This window comes from Dreissena polymorpha, chromosome 14 (assembly GCF_020536995.1).
Source record: "Dreissena polymorpha isolate Duluth1 chromosome 14, UMN_Dpol_1.0, whole genome shotgun sequence".
Lineage (NCBI taxonomy): Eukaryota > Metazoa > Mollusca > Bivalvia > Myida > Dreissenidae > Dreissena > Dreissena polymorpha.
Window position 1 is genome coordinate 48,117,776 of NC_068368.1, and position 22,991 is coordinate 48,140,766.

Below are 22,991 nucleotides of genomic sequence, written 5' to 3' on the forward strand. Positions count from 1 at the left end.
ATTAATTCGTAATAAACTGGTATTTGACCTCAACAAAGATGATGGGAACCTGCAAACTGTCATTCTTAAAATAAAACATGTATTCATCTTATTCCTCATATTAAAATGTCTGTTTAACAGGCAAACATAAAGCTCATATCAATTTTCTGTGCTTTAACCCTTTCCCCCATAAGAAGCAAAGTGAAAATGGCTTTTGCAATCAGCATAAAACCAGAACAGCCTGCGAGTAACTCGCAGTCTGTTCAGGTTTTATGCTGCTTGCTGCTCATCGGTAACTAAGGGTTAAAAATGAAGCCTTTAAAACTTGAATCTAGTAAGAGAGGTATTTAATTAAATGTTACTAAGGGACTACAAATGCGTCAAAATACGTGTCTAAGTTAAATTTCAAGTGTAACACTTAGAGGTCAGATCTATGTCTAGTCATAAATCATTTGATTGGATTGAATAGAGGATACCACACTGCTTTGCAAGCGTCGAATATTAACCCTTTACCACTTAGATACATATTTAACCCTTTACCACTTAGATATGTATTTAACCCTTTACCACTTAGATACATATTTTGAAACATTTGTGGTCCCTTTAAAAGTGTACTTTAATTTAAGACCTTCCTTGATAGATTCAAGTTTTAAAGATTTCATTTCCAACCTTTAGATACTAATGAGCAGCAAAAAATGTAAAACCTGAACAGACTGCGAGTTACTGGCAGGCTGTTCTGGTTTTATGCTGTTTGCAAATAGCCATTTTAATTTGCTTATGAGTGTGAAAGGTTTAATACATCAACTTACTGTCTCAAGGCCTGAAATTTTGGAAAACACTTGCTAGCACTAAATCCCATTGACTTAAAAATAGTCTTAAAATATCTTGTTTTCCAGACAAACTGGTTCATATGCACTTTTATTAAAAGTCTACTCAAGCATGCACTCCGTCCAGTAAGAAGTATGCCTTCTTGGTTATAAGTTTGGACCAATTAATAAAGGTAAACTGGTGTAAAGCAGCGAGCTTTGTTTATTGTAAGCATGCAAAGATTTTGAATGTCCACTAGTGAGAGGGCCAACTTCATTGGTCAGCATGTACATATTTTGAATGTGAGAGGGCCAACTTCATTTGTGAGAGGGCCAACTTCATTGGTCAGCATGTACATATTTTGAATGTGAACTAGTGAGAGGGCCAACTTTGGTCAGCATGTACATATTTTGAATGTCCACTAGTGAGAGGGCCAACTTCATTGGTCAGCATGTACATATTTTGAATGTGCACTAGTGAGAGGGCCAACTTCATTGGTCAGCATGTACATATTTTGAATGTCCACTAGTGAGAGGGCCAACTTCATTGGCCAGCATGTACATATTTTGAATGTCCACTAGTGAGAGGGCCAACTTCATTGGTCAGCATGTACATATTTTGAATGTGCACTAGTGGGAGGGCCAACTTCATTGGTCAGCATGTACATATTTTGAATGTCCACTAGTGAGAGGGCCAACTTCATTGGTCAGCATGTACATATTTTGAATTTCCACTAGTGAGAGGGCCAACTTCATTGGTCAGCATGTACATATTTTGAATGTCCACTAGTGAGAGGGCCAACTTCATTTTTCAGTATGTGCAGATTTTGGCTGTCCACTAGTAAGAGTACACACTTTATTGATCAGCTGGCATAGATTTTGGCTGTCCACTAGTAAGAGAACACACTTTATTGATCAGTTGTCATAGATTTTGGCTGTCCACTAGTAAGAGAACACACTTTATTGATCAGTTGTCATAGATTTTGGCTGTCCACTAGTAAGAGAACACACTTTATTGATCAGTTGTCATAGATTTTGGCTGTCCACTAGTAAGAGAACACACTTTATTGATCAGTTGGCGTAGATTTTGGCTGTCCACTAGTAAGAGAACACACTTTATTGATCAGTTGGCATAGATTTTGGCTGTCCACTAGTAACAGAACCAACTTTATTAGTCAGTTGTCACAGATTATCTGTCCACTAGTAAGAGAGACACATTTATTGGTCAGTTGTCACAGATTTTGGCTCTCCACGTGTGTCATATTTGGGGTGTCCACTAATGTCCAGAAGGGAGTCTACCTTCTTGGTCAGAACACATGGGCCAGGGCCTGGCTTGGTGTGGATCACATACTTGATGGCACCAGGCTGCTTGGGCAGATTGATTTGAGAGGCAATAACCTGAAACTGACCATAAATACTTGTCATTATGGCAAATGGTTCACAAGTAATTCAAATGGGCCACTCTCTGTGAAAGTTTTTTTTCCATAATATTTATGTACCAGGGGCGACATTTTGCGCCTAAACTTAATTTTTGCTAAGAAGAGACTTTCTTTAAAGGAAAAATATCACAAAAGCGGAAAGTGTCGTCCCTGATTACCTAGCCTGTGCGGATGTTTTACAGAGTACGGTCCATGTTAATGACAACAACGCTTCAACAAATGTTCACAGGATGAACAAACATTAATCCCTCATTTGTTTTGCAAGTCTGTTTAATCATGCAATCAAACTTGTGAAACATTAGTAATTTCTGCTTGAATTAATAATTATAGTATACCATAATTATTACATGTTTTAGTAAGTTCAGATATTTCCTGTATCCTAATTTACAGTGAACAATCAAAACAAAACACAGACTTGCAGGATGGCCGCATTGAGAACTTTATTCCAGTATACACCACTTCAAACTTTGTTTTGCGTGGGATATTATAAGAACTTGTTATGAAACGCAAATAGAACTCATCACACTTGTGACAAAAACACCATGATATTTTATGTTGTCATATGAAGGTGGAAGCAAGTTGTTGAAAACATTCAATTTTACAGAAAAACAAACAAACAGGTGTCATTCGACTCGATAGAAAATTCTGCAAACCCTCATATACATTATTGCTGGTTAACAAAGATAAGGAATCTTTTCCAAACATTAAAATATTGTGATTTAAAACATCAATACCTGATCCAGTGCTACTGAGCCGGTAGGCAATCCAGTGTAAAACTCTTCAGTAGGCCCAATAGGAGGGAAGAAATGTGTGACAAGGGAGACTACTTCAGCTACATCTTCCTCAATAAGGTAGAGACAAGCATTGGGACCAGCATCAAATGTGTAAGCCACCTAGGAAATACCAACAAAAATTCAACATATGGTTGATAAAGCCCTTAATAAATTAAGGCGTAATCAAACCACAATAAAACACCATGAAAATATGTTAACACAAATTTTTTTAAATAAAATTCATTTTAATTATTAAATACTTACCTGTTATCTCATGCTTATACTTTCCAAGGGGAAATAACTCATCCGGAATTTTAACTGGGAATCCGCCACCTCAATACCGTAATACAGGCCAGGTTAAACATAGTGCAATGCAACCTAGCCAAAAATCGGTAACCAACCCTCAATATTCTTTCAATATATATACAAAAATATTAATCGAATAGCGGGGTGGGAGGTGGGACTTACCGATAACAGGTAAGTATTTAATAATTAAAATGAATTTTATTTAAAAAAATTTGTTTTAATGTCATAAATACGGACCTGTTATCTCATGCTGATTTTGCAGCTGCGGTGGGAAGGTTCGTATATATTTTCCCAACACAGTAGAACCCATAAACAGGGTTATCAGCTAATGATATCAAGTAATCTTCGTTAAAACGGTATTAATTATGACTTCTCGGACAGAGTAATATGTCTATGTCGTAAAGAAGACACTACCGTTAGTGAAACCACAACAAGCCCAAACGTATACAAATTGTATTGTTGGCACTTCAGAAAACGAAGATAAAAAGATGACAAGGTGGTCGGATTCCTCCAGTAAACAGCTTAGAGCACGTCAAAAAGTGGGGTGTGATTAATATATGCCCACAAAACAGACAGAGCTCTTAATTCATGCGGTCAGATCCTAAAAAGGAATGAATCCTTAGATAGGATAAGATTAACTTTCCTTAGTCGAGGTCTAACCCCGAGAAATAGAAGCCGCAGACACATCTCCCCCCCCCTTTTTGGGGAAATGAAGAGTGTCTTTGAGAACCTCGAATGGACTTCTGACTAACACTGCTGAGATAGAACTTCAAAGCCCTGATTGCCCAAAGAAGTTTATCCTCATCTTCATGACTACCAGTTTAAGAAAACTTGGAAACTTGAAGGTAGAAGCCATATAGAGGACTTGATATTAAGCAAGGAATCCTGGCTGACACAACAAAGTGAAAATGACAATAGATCCAACTGGAATTGGTCGTATTCAACAGAAAAAGCATGAATTTCACTTCTCCGTATGGTAAAAGCCATAATAAGAAGGAAAACCGTCTTAAAATTATATTGGAACTGTTAATAAGCCTGATGAAAAAGGTTCATAGGGAGCTCATTAAGCATCCCAACATGTTACACAAGTCAAAACCGCTTAAGAAGGTAAAGGAACGAAAAACATAGTGTTGACGTTCCATAGTTTGGATCAGTTCCAAAATAGGTAAGACAGCACAGAGTTGCGATGACTTACACAAAGGTATACGAAAGCATAATCTCTATCCTTTGATGAAGAAAAGAACAAATTTCTTATCATCAAGAAAAAGATGAGAAAAACCTCTATGTATCTAGCAGAGTGATTAAGGTAATAACTATGCTCTCAATTACCCAGTAAAAAATGAATTTCCATAGAACCTTTATACAGTTCTGATGGAATTATCTTTGCACAAGTAACAAGGATTGAAACTCTAACAGAAAAACGTTCTTCTGTAGAGATAACTAAAAGTTATTAATGGCCAGACATGAAGTGGCACATGTTTGGATCAGTAAAAATATGTCTCAGTGAGATATGATATTTGACCTGTGAAGAAGTTTCCTGAAAATAATTGTACAGGAGACTTAAAAGGTCGTAGAACCATAATCCCATGGTTCATTAAGTATATTTCATGAAATTATGGCAAAAACTCAGTTATTGCAAAAACTCACCAAGAAGGCAAGATATTCCAGTTTATGTCAATGGACGAATGTATAACAATCGCACACCCTGCTGGATCGATTTCTGTGAACTGCATTGTTGACGTTGTTCAGCATACCGGTATACACTGCGATATACGATCGCATAACGCTAATAACTAGCGTTTGATGATAAACAACATTCTTTGATATACTATGTACACCATGCAACTCGTCTGCAACTTCACTGCCGCGCATGCGCAATTACATTATTGAACTCAACGGAAAAATAATTCGAAAGAAAGAACTGCAGGACAAAAGGTCCAACAGGGCGTTGAGACGAACTGGTATGAGAAAGACGATAGAGAAAATTTGTTGTTCTTGCAAAGAACGAATAAGTTCCTGATTTCCAGTTACAAGGAGTGATAATATGATCACCTCCGTGTCTGTAAGTAAACCACGACCGATGTGTGATAGTTGAAACCATCACAAAGGAATCGTGAAAATGTGTTGTAAATGAAAAACAGCTAAAAAGAATTTTCGCTTTTCAAGATGTAGATGTGCAGGTGATATTCGTTAGGATACCACATAATTGAGAAAATCAAGATACGTTGTTCTATGTGATCGTCCATAACCTTATCTGCTCACATCTGTATAAGATGTAAGGAAGGTTGTGGTAGAATAAACTATATTCTTGCCAAGATAATCTTCTAGTCTAGACACCACTGAATAGTGGTAAATAATGACAAAAAGATGGAAATCTGTGTCATTAAATAATCCCGAGATTAATACAATTATCTTAAAAATAAAGCTGAAACGGACGTAAGAAAAGACGTCTCAGCAGAAGGACCGGTGACCGGACCGGTAAATACCGACCGGTGACCGGAACCATTTGTCAAGGATGGGTGGGCAAAGAAACCACGGCAAGTCGAACTTTCCCACTCCAAATACACTTGAAAATTGGTAGAATAGGACAGTGTTTAACACTTATAAGTTAATGACCTATCTACAGAATATAGCCTCTTCTTGAACCAATAACAGGCGCCTTTAAAATCCTGGATAATACAGGTCGCGAAGTCATCGATTTGCGAAGTACGGAAATATGATTGATAGTGGTAGCTCCGGAATCGGAGGTGTGATGGCAGAAAAAGGTGAAAACCCTAGGGGTAACCTTAAGCGGGTCCACGCTTGCCGGTAGAATGCATGGAAGTCTTAAATTCTGACTTGATTAATCCATTTACTTCAAGACTTCTAACCTGGACGAATTCCGAAAGGAATACGACCAGTTATAGGAAGACGGCCTGTTATGGCCAGAAGTGTAATAGAAGAATAACTTTAAGATGAGGTCCCTCCAGATCATAGGATCTAAGATCTGAGTTCAATAGGTCCTAAGCCATCTACAAGACTGTAGCCGCTATGCGGTCAATCTGATAGGCAATCCTATGTATCAAAACTCTTGTTGATTCCAGTAGCTTGAAAATATGCACTGCCGTAGGAGCAATAGAAAAGCAGAAGTCGATACAAAAGTCGTCTTGCTAATCCTGCTAGCGTCATAAATGTGCCCCAACTGTTCCGTGACACTGACTGCAAAGTCTGTAGCCGACAGGTAAAGGCGGTTAAAACAATTCATCCTTCGGGTCTCGAACATAAATTAATAGAGGTCAAATAGTAATGTTCGACCTCAATGCTAGTCTCCGAGCCCACTTCAGCCGATCTATCTGCAAGACCAGTAGTCTGCATGTAGCCGGTTGAGATAGAAGTACAAATAACAGATATAGCATGATATGGTAACCGTCGCCAGTAGAAAATCAGTATTGAAAAACACAAAAAGTCATGTAGATTGTTGAATCCATAAAATATAGTATTCAATACAATCATAGCCAGGGGTATACAACTATGTAATGTAGACGATACCCGTGATACTAAAAATTGACCTATGAAAACACAGTGGAATACCGGTAATTGGTAAGTGGTGACCGAACCGGACCGGTCAATGACCGGTAACTGTAGCCCGGTGAACGGACCAGTCATAATATGACCGGTGACGTTACCAGATAAAGACCGAAAAATGGTGGAATCCATATGGTCTGTTATCAATGTCAAGCACTGCTCGGAAAAGAAGATCATGCCAAAAAAATCCAATCCGATGGCGATGAGACATCACTTATTCTGACCGGTGATCAGTGATCGGTGATATGACCGATGAATGGTGACCGATGTCCGGTGATCGGGACCGGTATAATACAACTGCGTCAGAATGGAAATATCTGGTGCAGAAGAATGACCATCCACGAAGTCATCTGATAATGTTAACCGGAAAACAACGGTAGATTATCAGTATTAATAGGCATAAGTGTCCTTGTAGTCGTAGTGGAGAAAAGAACAGCTTATCCCGAAGCCTGAATGTTAAACGAACTAGTGTTCGTATACAACTACGGCTCGGTGACTGCAACATGTGTGGATGCCATAAGAAGAACCATCACACGTGGAATGGAGACATGATATTCCTAAAGGAATAAAATGGAGAACGTCGATATGACCAGTAGGTTCATTAACGCCTACGTGAGAAGTGGCGACATCCATATAACTTCGATGCCGAAATATTGTTCGGCTACGCTGGAAATATTGTCTTCTACAATATTGTCTCCGTGAGCATTGACATGATCGCTTACGAGCGTATCAACGCCGAGAACTGCTCAATGAAGGAGAGGTATATTCGATAAATATCCAGTGGTGCTCAATGCAGTCCGCTGATGTCTACGTGAAGGTTGACGACGTCCTCGTTTCCTGCGATGTCGAGATCTGGATCGGCCGAGATGTGGATCGGCTGCGATGAGACCGAGATCTTCTAGAATAACGTCTCCGTGAGTGACGACGTGATCGCTTACGAGAGCCGCGACGATGAGAACTGCTCGACGAAGAAGAGCGTGTCCGATGTCTAATCCTTGATGAAGACGATGTATTCAACGAAGAATAGGAGAATAATTCAATGAAGAAGACCGAGTTCTTCTTCTTGACCGGTGACTGGTGTTATCGGTGGCAGGCCTAACTGATGACTGTTGACCGGTGACCGGAGCGGTGATCAATGACCGGACCGGTGACCGGACCGGACCGTTGACATGACCGGACCGGTGACATGACCGGACCGGTGACATGACCGGTGACCGGACCGGACCGGACCGGTGACATGACCGGTGACCGGACCGGTGACATGACCGGTGACCGGTCCGGTGACATGACCGATGACCGGACCGGACCGGTGACCGGACCGGACCGGTGATCAATGACCGGACCGGTGACCGGACCGGACCGGTGACCGGACCGGACCGGTGACCGGACCGGACCGGTGACCGGACCGGTGACATGACCGGTGACCGGACCGGTGACATGACCGGTGACCGGACCGGTGACCGGACCGGACCGGTGATCAATGACCGGACCGGTGATCGGACCGGACCGGTGACCGGACCGGACCGGTGACCGGACCGGACCGGTGACCGGACCGGTGACATGACCGGTGACCGGACCGGACCGGTGACCGGACCGGACCGGTGACCGGACCGGACCGGTGATCAATGACCGGACCGGACCGGTGACATGACCGGTGACCGGACCGGCCGGTCAGACGTCGATCAATGGTCCGTGATCAACGTCCCCGGTGACGTACCGGTCATATCATGACCAGTGTTGTCACCGTATAATGACCGTATGGCGGATGCCAAATGGTCCGGCATTGGTCGATGTCCTTGACCAATGCCATCGGGCAAAGACCGGCTGACGGGTGTCGCCATATGGTCTGATGTTGACCGACTGTCTAAGAGACTTAGCATAGTACGGTCGCGATCGTGCCCGATACCCGGTGACTGATACTGCAACTATCATCCATGATCTGCGAAGTCACCGGGTATTTATCCACTCTTGTTTCTGCGACCATCATGTAGTCGAATATATGAAAAACAAGAGCAAAGCATATTCAACCATAAACTGGTCACAGACCAGATTATCATACGGCACATAAAATCATTATTTGACCATAATGAAAATTATAATAATACTGCCGTAGATCATAAATTAAACAAAAGTTTAATTCAAAACAGATGAAAAATAAAATGACGATCAATTAGATTGTCATACGGAACGTTAAAATCATTATTGCACACAATGGCAAATGATAAACAATCTGTCAATAGAAGAACACGCTTTGCACGATCTCGTAACACATTAGAAGAACATGCTTTGCACGTTCTAGCAATGTTTAAGAAGAGCACGTTTTGCACGTGGTCATTCGCGCCTGAAAACACCCAGCATGGTAGAAATAAACCATTGTTCGATAAAAACAAGCATGGCTTACCTTTTACAAATGAAACAAAATCCATTAAATCCACACAAATTAATCCGAATGAGAAATAAAAAGATAAATAACACAATTTATCTATTCAAAACCCCAATCAACCAAGTGAAAAACAATATTTTAATTCAGAGCCGTAAAAGACACGTATACACCTGGTTGATCCGGAAAGAATATTGAGGGTTGGTTACCGATTTTTGGCTAGGTTGCATTGCACTATGTTTAACCTGGCCTGTATTACGGTATTGAGGTGGCGGATTCCCAGTTAAAATTCCGGATGAGTTATTTCCCCTTGGAAAGTATAAGCATGAGATAACAGGTCAGTATTTATGACATTAAAACTACTTGCTATTTTTTAAAATATTATTACTACCTATAGCTAAAAAGTAAACACATTCTGCAATTACAAATTATCAAAATATATATTGCCGATTCAAATTATTTGTAACTATTTTATCTAGTTAACTAAAACTGTTTCTTTTTACATCACAACAGTTTCAATTGACCTTGTTTTGTCCTTTTAGTTTGTTGTACTCGTGCACCATGTGTACAATTTGGCGGGAAACATCTGTCATGTAGGAAATGGGTGGATATGAGTCCAGACAAACTGCATGCAGCTGATTGCTGTCCTATAATGCAATATATTTATACTAGAATTATCAGCAACTGAGCATTACATGAACCCATAGCTATGGATGAATTGAAAACCAAATGGAATATTTTTAAATCTAACTTGATTTTGAAGTCCATCTTAATATGAATATTTGTATGACCATGCTAGATCTAGAGCTTAGAAACAAACAAAACCCCTGCACCACTTTATCATCATGTACAAGGGAAAATAACTCTTGTTAGTGGAGATTACTTAAGAATAAAAATGTGTCCTGCCGATCTACACTTCATGGTGAGGACATATTTTTGTAATCAATTTACAGATATATATATATATATATATATATATATATATATATATATATATATATATATACAGTTGATAAATTTGGAGTTGATGAACCAAACAGACTAAAAAACAGATTGACTCATTCTATTACCCCAGCAGGGCTGTAATAAAAATAAATATTCCAGTCTCATTGTTTATATAAATGGGTCAAAACTCATGTATTACGTATTTGATGACCAGCGAATAAGGAGTTAAACAAGGTATTAAGTAGCCATAAATCAAACATATTGACAGTTACTCTTTTTTCTTTTAAACAACAATAACTACATTTTTGTAGTAAATAACCCATACTTTCATGGTGAGCTCTGCAAACTTGTGGAAGTCCCTCTTCTCAATGGCACTGGTCATCTCCTTGATCCTGTCAGGCACCAGCCTGATACGCTGCTTCATGAGAGAGCTGGTCTCCACGGTAACCTCCATGCCCGCGGTGCTGCATGTGTGCTTCTTCTGATCACTCACCTGCAGGTTAACCCTTTACCCTTTATATACGTATTTTGATGTGTTTGTGGTACCTTAGAAAAATACATATAATTAAAGACCTTTCTTACTAGACCCAAGTTTTAAAGATTTCAGTTCCAACTCTTTGATACTGATGAGCAGCAAACAGCTGTTCTGGTTTTATGCTGTTTGCACATAGCCATTTTCACTTAGCTTCTCAGTGCGAAAGGGTTAAGGAAAGTCATTATTGATTGTCAAATTCAGCATCATAAACAATGTAAAAGGCCAGTTAACAATATTTGAACTTTTGATTGTGAACATTTGAAATTGAAAAAAGTATAAATAGTTGTGTAATTTCAGCAGGCAAAATGCGAGTGTCAAAGTTGATAAAGGACTGTCAACTCAACTAATTTAATTACCTTTCTTTTTGCTTTTAAAATACAACCATGTCCTTTACTTTATGACCTTGACAGTTTCAGTAAGCATAAGAATGGCATTTTTTGCGCGTAGAAGTTTGAAGAGACAACATTTAAACAAATTATTTAGAGATGTTTTTGGCCTGTGGCAAAGCCCCAAGGCCATAGTAATGATACAAATTTCTGAGCCTATCCGAATTGGCTGGCTGCAAAAAACCAAATTCCCAAAACTCTGATTTACCACTTTATTCATGCGCAATAAAAGTAGTTCTTCGCATATCTCAATAACTCGCCTTATAAATACAAAACATCACTATATAACATTTCAGAGTCATAAAAAGTGTAAAAAAATATTATTGAAGCACAATTGCTAAGCATTGGCTACAACATAGTTTACATAATTATTCATGCGAGAATAAGTTCCTTACTTGGTCTAAGTTGAAAAGATACGAGTGTTTACGGAGACAGTAAAAAGAGTTTTTTCTGAGACATTTTTTGAAGACCTTATATTTGGTATTTATAAACATATTTTTAAAATACTGTTTTTTTATTTTGCGTGAACAAGACATTTCAGAAAAAAGAAAATGAAAAAAACAACAAAAAATATTCACGATCATTAACAGAAATAGTTGAAGTAACCGAATATGGTATTTCACTGCGCAGATCGAGCGCGCAAATCGAGCGCAAATAGTTCTATGTGAGACAAAGTACACAATCTGTACACAGTTCTTTATCAGGGTAATTGGATTTTCTTTTGTATACACATTACAAAGGAAGTATGAGTGTTTTCCTGATCTGTTAATTATGTAATAAAAAGCTATTTTAGGCTATTGGAAGTGATTTATTTGACGCCAACAATAACAGTTTTTTGCGGCCATGTTGTTGTTGTTGTTGTTGTATACTTTCATGGCCTATGTAGACAAACCTCTACCAGATCTGTAGAGTTGAACAAAAGGTTATCGGTCCCACCACCAGTATCGTGTAGTCCTCCACCGTCTATGTATACTGTAGTATATACACAAATATTGTCTTTTCTTACAGTCTCTGAGCTTCTGCACTCAACCGCTAGGGTCAATCCGTATACATTCCGACAAAGAGAGAAATTCGGACAAAACTTCTTCCCAAGCACACTAAATCTATCCCCAGGCCTTTAGCGCCTACAGCGCTTTGATTCTTAAAAGGTACAAAACTAGGCTTGTTGTTAGAATATATGTCAGAATTTTTCCATTTAGGCAATGTTTATAGCTTTCCAGCTTTAAGCTACCAAGCAAATTGTTGCTATATGTAGCAATTACATAAAACAAAGCTAAATACCACTAGAATGAGGATGTGCAGCTCTGGCCAGTGTGTCTCTGGGTATAATTGCCTGGCTATGGAGTCAGTGCCATCTGCCTTGGTACCCTTGTCCCATATCACAAAACCTCCGTACATGCTGCGACATGCACTGCCTGAACCACGTCTGCAAAGTCAAATGGATCGGAAATATTGAAGAAAATGGGGTTTTCTTTGGTAGTTAGTTTTTAAGTAACTCAAAGCATTTATTGATTTCTTTTTTTCATTTATTTATGTTTATATTAGCTTTTATTCTTCACAAATTCTTAATGATTGTATGAATTAGAAAACTATCAAAGTCCATTCTAAGTTATTTTACTGCTATTATTATACCTCCCCTATTTAACTCAATAAATCTATATTTATAATGTTTTAATCTTAGAGTTAGATGTAGAAAAAACGACAAGGGATTCTGAAAGCTTCAGAATACCAGTGAATTAGCTGCCATACTACTGTCCTTTTCAGTAAAGGATGATTTGATCAAGTGATTTTGTATCACATTCCCCTGGAATAAACCCCAGTGTATAATGAAGTTTTTTTATTAAACACAATTTTTTAACTCGCAATGTCTCAGACCCACCTTGCAATGTCCGAGATATCTCCCCGCAGTCTATAAAGCACAGCTAAAGAAAATGCTGAAAATGAATGTAAGACATGAAATAATACTTTCCATGCCCATCAGAAAATGGTAGAATGTTTTATAATCTTGATTGAAGTACGTTTGTACCTTGTTCATGTGTAACTGGACAATATGTGAGCGCAAAACTAAGACCTGTATCTAAATACATGTAACCTGGAATACTGCAAAGGCCAACAATAGCAATATAATCAATAAGACATTAGTTATACATGAAGTACGTACATTAATTTTTTTTTCAGTACCTCCATATTGTGACTTTAATTTGTACAAGTTAACTGAAGGATTCATGTCATTGTATAATCTCTAAGTAGCATCAATTTTTTACCATAGAAAATGACACATACTTCTTAGCCGGCATACTCTAAGTTAATTGCATACCATTGTTGTACATGAAATGTTTTTTAATTGGCAGTATTTAAAATTGGTCATATTGGGGTTAACTGCCAATACAGGGAAAATTAAACCTGTGCCAAAAATAAAACTTATATGGTTGCTTTCATAAATGAGCAATAGTTTTCAGACAAACAAATGCTTTTACCCTTTTATTTTATTGTTCTATTGCCCATGTACTATTACATTTTATTGTGTTGGAAATAAACATTGTATGAATTTCAAGTAAATGAGCCTTGTTCTGGAAAAACAGGGCTTAATGCATGTGCGTAAAGTGTCTTCCCAGATAAGCCTCTGCAGTTTGCACAGAATGATCAGGGACGACACTTCTGCCTAAACTGGATTTGCACTATGTAAGAATATTCCTTACAACAAAAAATTCCATGAAAGCAGTTAGTTTCATCCCTGATTACACAGGCTAATCTGGGACAACACTTTACCCATAGGCATTAAGCTCAGATAAGAACAATTACTAAATATTGATCAACTACCAGCATTCACCTAGACAGGCATATCCTGCAGCAGACGAAGCCAGGCCTGCAGCAGTCGGGAAGTTGTTCTCTGAGCAGACGTGTAGTTTCCATGAAAACCATTCCTGTGGGCAGGACTGTTGCTCTATGGACCTCTGGCGCACTGTGAATAATTGTGAACATTTGTTAGGACTTGCATAAACAATTATTTATTAAGCCTAAATCTATTAGTTTCGATATGACTGCATTGAAAGCCTATAGATTATTTAGACACCATTGATGTTGTTTCTGGGTATAACCAGTACTTGGTGTCTTTAAGGAACAATTTTAACTGGAGATCAGACTAAGGACTTCTAGATTGGTAGACTTGTTTGATTATGGACATGTTTTAATTGTACTACAAATTTGAAACAAATCACATAAAGATACATGTAATGAGAACAGTTGTATATGCCTTCAACTTGAGAGCAAGTTTTGTACAACATCTACAGCAAATACTATATTTTTATATAAATGCATCTTTGTTCCAGAATATCTTAAAAATGTATGCGTTAATGATTGAATCTTACGTTCTGCTAGAAGATTCTGAATTCGGACAGTGTCCACTCTTTCTTCTCTGAAAAAGATATGGTAAGGCTTTACCCTTCACACACTCAGTTTTTGCAGTCATGAATTGTTGTAATGTGACACATTGCTAACGATGAAGTTACTACATCTCATGCTATGTAAAACTTCAGAGCAGATCATTATACTGCATGAACAAACATTGATGTAAAAATAAACATGGCCGGTAAATACAAATAGGAAAATGATCAACCGATGCCAAATATCTAATTATACTCTTTATCAAGTAAAATTGGATAATGCAGAGTGGCCTTGAATTTTGAGAATCTTTGGGGAAATGTTTACAATTAACAAGAGCACCTCAAAACGGGTGCCACGCTCGGCTACAGGTGCAGTTTTGAATAAATGAAAGCTTGTCAGATTTTTTAAATATATTTTTTATCTTTTTTAGAGGTCACAGTAACCTTGACCTTTGATCTAGTGACCCCAAAACGGGTGTGGCATGTAGAACTCATCAAGGTGCATCTACATATGAAGTTTCAAAGTTGTAGGTGGAAGCACTTCGATTTTAGAGCCAATGTTAAGGTTTAAGCACGACGCGGACAGCAGACAGCGGACGTCCGATGGCGAGCTGGCTATGACAATACCTCGCGTTTTCTCCGAAAACACCAAGCTAACAAGATTACAAAAGAGTTTATGTATTTGAGTACAAACAGGCATCATTACATTCCATTTAGCCAGAGCCTGTCATCTTCAAATGATGGTGATATAGCCACAGTGGTTTTTGTTCTAAGCTGAAATAAATAAATAGTTATTGTAATGAATGAGTCAGTATGAGTGACAAGAGCCCACACAAATAAATAAATAAATAAATGTCTGCTTTTCCAGTATCAAACTAAAAACATACACATACCGTCTATATATAGTAATCTATATATATTTATCCACAATAGATACTATGAGGGCAGTCTTTAAACAGAGAGGGGCAATTTTACAATTTATCATGTTTAGTCTTGCCCATGATAAGGTGGCTTTTTAATTGTATGGTAAAAAACTGTTAGGTATACCTGTTTCTGGTCTAAAGTGGCACTGATTGAAGAATTCAGTGGTAATACCAAGTCTTTGTGTCGTTTTCCCCCTATTACAAATAGTCGTAAATGTCTAAATAGTGAGCATTCAAATGACTCATCAATTAAGGATGCGTTATCTACACCTACCAATGTGTTACAAATCAAACAGGAACAAATATTTGGTAACGTTAATATGCAATTATCCTTTACAAATCTTTTTTTAAGGCTGTTAATAATTTAGATTGTAGGATTTTGTATGCAAAAATTAAACAAGGGCTGTTTGTAAAACATGCATGCCCCCCATATGGGCTGTCAGTTGTAGTGGCAGCCATTGCGTGAATCCGTTTTTTGTCACTGTGACCTTGACATTTGACCTAGTGACCTGAAAATCAATAGGGGTCATCTGCCAGTCATGATCAATGTACCTATGAAGTATCATGATCCTAGGCCTAATTATTCTTGAGTTATCACTAAACCATTTTACTGTTTCAAGTCACTGTGAACTTGACCTTTGACCTAGTGACCTGAAAATTGATAGGGGTCATCTGCCTGTCATGATCCATGTACCTATGAAGTTTTATGATCCTAGCCGTAAGTATTCTTGAGTCATCATCCGGAAACCATTTTACTGTTTCGAGTCAGTGGCCTTGACCTTTGCCCTTCTACCTGAAAATCAATAGGGGTCATCTGCCAGTCATGATCAATGTACCTATGAAATTTCATGATCCTATACGTAAGCATTCTTGAGTTATCATCTGGAAACCATTTTACTGTTTCGAGTCACTGTGACCTTGACCTTTGGCCTAGTGACCTGATAATCAATAGGGGTCATCTGCCGGTCATGCTCAATGTACCTATTAAATTTCATGATCCTAGGCCTAAGCATTCTTGAGTTATCATCCGGAAACCATTTTACTATTTCGAGTCACTGTGACCTTGACCTTTGACCAAGTGACCTGAAAATCGATAGGGGTCATCTGCCAGTCATGATCAATGTACCTATGAAGTTTCATGATCCTAAGCCTAAGCGTTCTTGAGTTATCATCCAGAAACCATCTGGTGGACGGACCGACAGACCGACGGACCGACATGTGCAAAATAATATACCCCCTCTTCTTCGAAGGGGGGCATAAAAATATATGACAAACATGTTTATGTATTGAGTTTGTCTACAATTAAGGATAACTGCTCAAGTTCTTATTTAATTAAAAAATATTTTCCAGAATTTAAACAGAATTTTCTGCAAAACTTTAAAGAGTTCAACAAAATGATCAAAAGAACTAGCAATATGGCACAAATGAAGTTAAACACTTAAGGTAATTATAGCATGTCTCTTAATGACAGCCATTCTAGCTTATGTTTTGGCTATCTTGAAAAGTGATTCCTTAGAATCAATTACATCCTTCACCACTCAGAAACGCACTTTGCCGCATTTGAAGTCCTTTCTTAATATATAAAAGTTTAAATGGCCTCATTTCCAGCCCTAAGATACTGATGAGCAGCAAACCGCATAAAACCTGAACAGACTGCGAGTTACTCTCAGGCTGTTCTGGTTTTATGCTGTTTGCACATAACAATTTTCAATTTGCTTCTGAGAGGGAAAGAGCTATAAAACTTATTGTCATTACAAGTAATTAACACAATACAGTCTCTATCCCCATACAGTATATTCTGTTAAAACACTTACAGTACTTGATGACTGCCATGTTCACTGGGGCAGTGCATGTGCAGGTCTCCATGACCACACCTGCAGCAAGCAGATACTAAATCATGGACGATGTCAGAAAAATTCACAAACATTCAATTCACACTGACCCTCATATTTTAAAACTGATTCAATCTCAAACGGATTCATTTGAAACATTAGTCTGACATTGACTTAAATGCATGCATTATATAATTGAAAAGAGCAAATGGATTCTTTTCATGTATGCACAATAGCAACAATAAATTGAATATAGAGAACTAAGAATTAAGACAGACACCAAGCCTCAAAGTTAAATTTAAATATAACATATTACAAAGTGTAAATTTACTCACTTAACTTTCAAAATATAATATGGTGCAATTAACATTTGTAGACTACATCATAACATTATTACAACATATTTTATATTCTATGCTATCTGCTTTTCAATGTTCCAGCTTAAAAGCAAGTAAAATTATTATATTTTTTTAAAGCAATCAAAATTAATATCAAGTCAGCAAAGAAAATGTATCTTTATATTACTACAACACTAATCAAAAAATGCTATACAGTCGAAGTGCTTTAATTACCTTGACTCATGACCGATGGGAGATTGATGTAAGTATGGTCAGTTGGAGCTGAGTACACTATTGGAACAGGTCCTAGAAACGGAAGTGGAAACCTATACTTGACGCTGAAGGGTGGTCGTCCTTTAGGGGCTAGTTCTGCCGTAGCTTTTTTTTGTTTCTTTGTCACCACTTGTACTGCTAAACCTGAATGTAAGAAAACATGACTGGTAAAGTCACAATAATGAGTAATCAGTTGATAAACAAGCATCATTCAATTCTTAAGTCACGTTCTGCAAATTCCCAATTTTTCAATTTAAAACCTTAACAGACAGTTTTTCATCTGTGCTTAACGTAAACCTTAAGAATAGTTTGTATTGCTCTCAGATTTTTCAAAGCAATATATTTTTACAGTACAATCAAAAAGCTCACAAGAAAAAATAACTGATACAACATCAAGAAAGGAGACAACTGATACAAATCAATGATTATACAAAAAGTGTAGGGCTGCAAATAATTACCTGCTTCAAGGGATCTTTTAGTTGTTCTTTTTCTTACAGCATTTCTTGGAAATTCACTTGGAACATAAGCTTCACTATTAGGGTGATCAACCTTTTTACCTGAAAACATGTACGGGGAAAATGAATGATAAGATTTCTACGCAAAATGAATTCACAAAACTATTATGCAATTAATTTATTTATAAAAAAACATTAAAGAATAAGACAATATGTATGATAAATACATTGATTACAAGAACTTCTGTGTTGGTCAGCACATTTGAATTGTTTGAAGTCTTACTTTGGTGCAGGTAAAAGAAGTTAAGTACTAATAGCAGACTGGAAATGGGTTTTATTCCTTTCCCACTCTGAAACAAAGTGAAAATGGCCATGTGCAAACAGCATAAAACCAAACAGCCTGCAAGTAACTTGCAGTCTGTTAAGGTTTTATGCTGTTCGCGGCTTTTCAGTATCTAAGGGTTGGAAATAAAGTCTTTAAAACTTGAATCTAGTAAGATTCTAGTAAGAATCTAACTTTCTAAGGGACAACAAATGCGTCAATATACATATCTAAGTGGTAAAGGGTTAATTAACAGTTATGAAGTAAGGGGTATTTAGGCAAGACATAACCATAGGATCTAGTTAACCATGAAATCAAAATATTGATGTATATGAGCAATGCTCTGTGAAAATGGGGTTTAAAGAATCGTCCCAGTCCGCACAGGCTAATCTGTGTGGACATTTTCCACCTAAACTAGAATTTTGCTATGAAACAAAAAATATCATTAAAGCGGAAAGTGTGTTTATGTAAAATTGGTGGATATGAACACATCATACTGAAATTGTGGAGGTATCAAAAGGACTTAGAACTAGACAAAGGGAAAATATGTTCAATGTTTCAAGGCCAGATAGTTTAAATAAGTAGGTCCACACTAGATGAAGGTAAAAGTGCAATTAGATGATATGGTAGAATGGGGATCAGCATAGAAACAATTGTGTAAGCAGCCAAGAGTTGTGAAAAACAACGTTGGCACTACATCACCCAATAGGTCAAGGAAGGACTAATGGCAGAACACATGGACTGGAAAATCACTATATCATGCCTTCCCCCCAAATAAATCACACCATTGAAGAGTTCAGTTTTATATGACTTATTATTGCCATGTTTATGTAAATACTTTTAAACATTAAATGTACATGAATCTAATCTAAAGGTCGCCTCGGTGTAGTGGATGAGGTGTCCGCCTAGCGATCTGGAGTCGTGGGTTCGCTTCCTACTCTGGGAGTGTTCTTATTATCTTCTCCATAGACACCAAGTACTGGTTCTTCCCAGGAAACGGACACGACAGTAATCATATCTGCCTATAATAGGCCTTCCTGTATTGGGAAGAGGACAACGACAACAAGCGAGGCATGGTATTAGGGGAGATAAGCCTTGGTTATGGTAAGTTAGGGTTAGGATTAGGGGTCAGGCTAGGTTTAAGGTTAGGGTTAATGCTAACCCTAACCCAAACCCTACCCCTTACCCTCTAACCCCCTATGCGCATTACAATACCATGCCTTGCTCGTTGTCGTTGTCCTCTTCCCTCCTGTAATAGTCAGCAATTGACTGTAGAAAGTACAAAGTAGTTCTAAGTAAACATGAATTTCCCACTGTAACCAAACGCGTTAATACATAAATAATTCCTTTATTCACATTCAAATGTATAACACAAAAACTTTTACCACCAACAAAGTGCTCCGAACACACTCTGTGATGATTTTTAGGTGTAAAAGGTACCAAATGTCCATCTTCAGAGAGCACATCTAAACGAATTCTGTCCAACCACATCTTAAGACGTTTGCTATCTCTTGGAAATGTGTAAAATGAAACTTGTTTGCCCATGCGGTTGCATTTTCCACGAGAGTTTGTGCAGCCAGGCACACAACAGAAATCTCCTGTTGGCCCCTTGTACCTGCCGTGTATCCGTGGAGACCTTGGAGCAGACGACACAGCTGGGGCCTCAGATTCAGATTTTATATCTGGTTTTACCTCCATCTATATATCTTAAGTTCAGTGATGCCTTCAAATAATAAAATATTTCAAGCTGGTGTGCAGACTGATACCCCTTTTAGTGGTAAACTGTTCTTTTGTAATTAAAAGAAGACTTCAAGTTGCCAGAGAACATTACAAAATGTATTATCATTATTATGCTAACTACCATGTATTCAAATGTTAGTAACTCTTAGATTATTTATGGGACCTTTGGCCTTGTAACACATTAAAGGGATTTTTTCACGGCTTGGTAAATTGACAAAATTGAAAAAAGTTGTTTCAGATTCACAAATTTTCAGTTTAGTTATGATATTTGTGAAGAAAAAGTATTACTGAACATTTGCCATGGTCTAATATAGCCATTATATGCATCTTTTGACGATTTACAAACCTAAAAATTGTAAAGCGTTGCAACGCGAAAAGATTAAATAATTAATTTGGAGAGAACGAGAGTTCTGTTGTTGTCGTTAAAATTTGTGAAACTACAAAGATTGCTTATATAAGGTATAAAATACGCATCTTATGTATGCTTGGCAGGATAGCTCAGTTAGTTAATGCATTTTAACTTCAGGATTCCGGGGGTCACTGGTTCCAGCCCTGCTGCAGGCTACTTTTTTTTCTTTTTTTTAATTTAATTTTTTATTTTTAACTGGAGCTTTTAAAATTTAATGTTTACCTTTATCAATATAAAGCATTTAATGACTAACTTCAAAACACGCCAAAATCTGTGAAAAGGCCCCTTTAATATCAGACAGGTCATATGAAATAATCAATAAAATGAGTAAATTGTGTTATGTCAACTTTAAGTATTCTATTTATTACCAAAGTTTGATGACAATGACCTTTCATCATCATGTATGAAATTCAGGCGACAATTACCTATAAACTGAACTACAATCACTATTCTTGTACTGAATGAGCTGATTCAAAAACAAGAACATATAAATGCTGAGTTCAAAAATCAGTGTAGTCTGCTGACATTGCCTTACAGAAGAATTATCTTACAAAGAATATAGGCTCAAAAATCAAGGTTACTCGTTCACAGTCCACACTTTCTTGAAACAGGAAATCATCGCTTAATAGGAATTGTGGGATTTCTGCAATTGCATTCAGCATGAAAGTTTTACGAGGAATGAAGGTTGTGTGCAGTTTCAGAAGATTATCAGTTCTTAGATTAACGCTGAGTAGAGTAAGTTTATTGTCAGTAATCTATATGTTTTGAGTTTATTATTCTTATACTTACTGATACGCTTGTCTGTATGTTTATATCATTGGCCAATATTCGGATGCTTTAAATTCGGATAAAATATTTATCCTGCGATTGCCGTGTATCAAGCGGTTAAGTAAACATTAATGCAAACATTGTATCTTATTCCCCTTAAAATGATCGGAAGCCTTCCAAACCTAGAAACGTAAGTCAGAGAATATCAGTTCTTAATATTAACTGTAGGTCAATTAAAAATAAGATCCCTGACTTACACCAGGTAATATATCAAACTAAACCTGATGTAATATGTTGCACCGAAACATGGCTCAAACCGGAGATGCACACTTCCGAGATCTTTCCTGACTCCCTCAATTATGATGTATTCAGAGATGACCGTACACACTCCCAGGGTGGAGGGGTCCTTATAGCCATTGCCAAATCCCTAGTATACCAAAGGCAAAGGTAACCATTCCTGGAGTAAGATCCATATACATAGGATCATACTACCATCCCCATGAGGGTGACAAAGAATCCCTTGATCAGCTATGGTCATCGTTAAAACTCATCCCCAAGAATAGCATCATCTGGCTCATAGGAGGCTTTAACTTACCTGACATTGACTAGACAGACGAATCCCTTAAGCCTACCTGCAAACACAAGGAATTGCATGAAGATTTTCTAGAAAACATGGTCACCTATAACCTTAAAAACGTAGTCAAAATCCCCACTAGAAAATCGAACATCCTCGACCTATTTCTAACCAATCTGCCATCAGCTATCTGTACCGTTAAAACCCTACCCAGTCTTGTCACTTCCAACCATGACATTGACATAGTCTTTTATGAAATACAAATCAACAAGGGTAGTAAACTCCAACCTGAAAGAAAAATCCCACTTTACAAACGTGCTAATTGGTCACAGCTGAAACAAGACATCAACAAATTTCGTATGGAGTTTCTACTAATTATACAAACCCCGACACTGCCTGGACGGACTTCAAAGTTAAACTTAACAATCTATGTGAAACCCATATCCTGACAAAAAACGACAAAGACCAGACAAGACTTACCATGGCTCACCCCATCAATTATTAGACTCATCAGGCGAAGAGACAGATTATACCAACAAATCAAAAATAAAAAGTCTTCAGACCAAAAGTTAACTTCCCAGGTCAAAACCATAAAGGCCTCCATCCAAAGCCAAATAAGAAAGTCCTATTGGCTTTACCTAGAAAGAGTTATCTTTGACGGTGACTCACAACCAGGTAGAAGCAAAAAAAATTATAGCTTTGTCAAACACAACAAGTCCGAAAACTTCGGAGTGTCACCACTCAAGTCAGAAGGTATCACCCACACAAAATCTACTGACAAGGCCAACATCCTAAATAGACAGTTTGAATCTGTATTCTCTCGGCCCCAGCCCCTCAGCCTAAAGCAGGCCTGCAGCACCC

The 22,991-nt window shown here is 37.8% G+C and overlaps 2 protein-coding genes across 9 annotated transcripts in view; one reads left to right on the top strand and one right to left on the bottom strand.

Moving 5' to 3' along the window:
- On the bottom strand, positions 1 to 21,596 carry LOC127856984 (diphosphomevalonate decarboxylase-like). 7 transcript variants are annotated; one of them, XM_052393219.1, is made up of 15 exons: positions 21,340 to 21,409; positions 20,025 to 20,362; positions 18,321 to 18,419; positions 17,824 to 18,006; positions 17,234 to 17,293; positions 15,544 to 15,614; positions 15,203 to 15,270; positions 14,482 to 14,528; positions 13,944 to 14,075; positions 12,993 to 13,047; positions 12,395 to 12,539; positions 10,518 to 10,685; positions 9,772 to 9,894; positions 2,959 to 3,117; positions 1 to 2,189 (listed from the first exon to the last, which is right to left on the bottom strand). In XM_052393219.1, the coding sequence occupies exons 2-15, from the start codon at positions 20,335 to 20,337 to the stop codon at positions 2,004 to 2,006; spliced, it is 1,809 nt and encodes a 602-aa protein (XP_052249179.1). In that variant the 5' UTR covers positions 20,338 to 20,362; positions 21,340 to 21,409; the 3' UTR covers positions 1 to 2,003. The 7 variants fall into 7 exon arrangements, with proteins under 7 accessions (XP_052249179.1, XP_052249180.1, XP_052249178.1 ...); XM_052393220.1 differs by having other exon boundaries at positions 21,370 to 21,408; XM_052393218.1 differs by having other exon boundaries at positions 21,214 to 21,347.
- LOC127856985 (methyltransferase-like protein 17, mitochondrial) overlaps positions 21,237 to 22,991 on the top strand; it is a 26,739-nt gene continuing 24,984 nt past the window's right edge. The window contains exon 1 of one of the 2 annotated variants that reach the window (XM_052393224.1): positions 21,237 to 21,523. In XM_052393224.1, the coding sequence (XP_052249184.1) occupies positions 21,449 to 21,523 (75 nt within the window). In that variant the 5' untranslated portion in view covers positions 21,237 to 21,448. The remainder of the gene's footprint in view (positions 21,524 to 22,991) is intronic. The other variant, XM_052393225.1, reaches the window with a different exon arrangement.

Bases quoted from the DNA above. Each gene is read 5' to 3' on its own strand.
- LOC127856984 (XM_052393219.1), bottom strand. From the start codon at position 20,337: ATGGAGGTAAAACCAGATATAAAATCTGAATCTGAGGCCCCAGCTGTG. The intron at 18,007-18,320 runs GTAATTATTTGC...TCTTACATTCAG, and splicing joins TAAAAGATCCCTTGAAGCAG to GTTTAGCAGTACAAGTGGTG. The intron at 9,895-10,517 runs GTATGGGTTATT...ATTGCATTATAG, and splicing joins TTGCAGAGCTCACCATGAAA to GACAGCAATCAGCTGCATGC.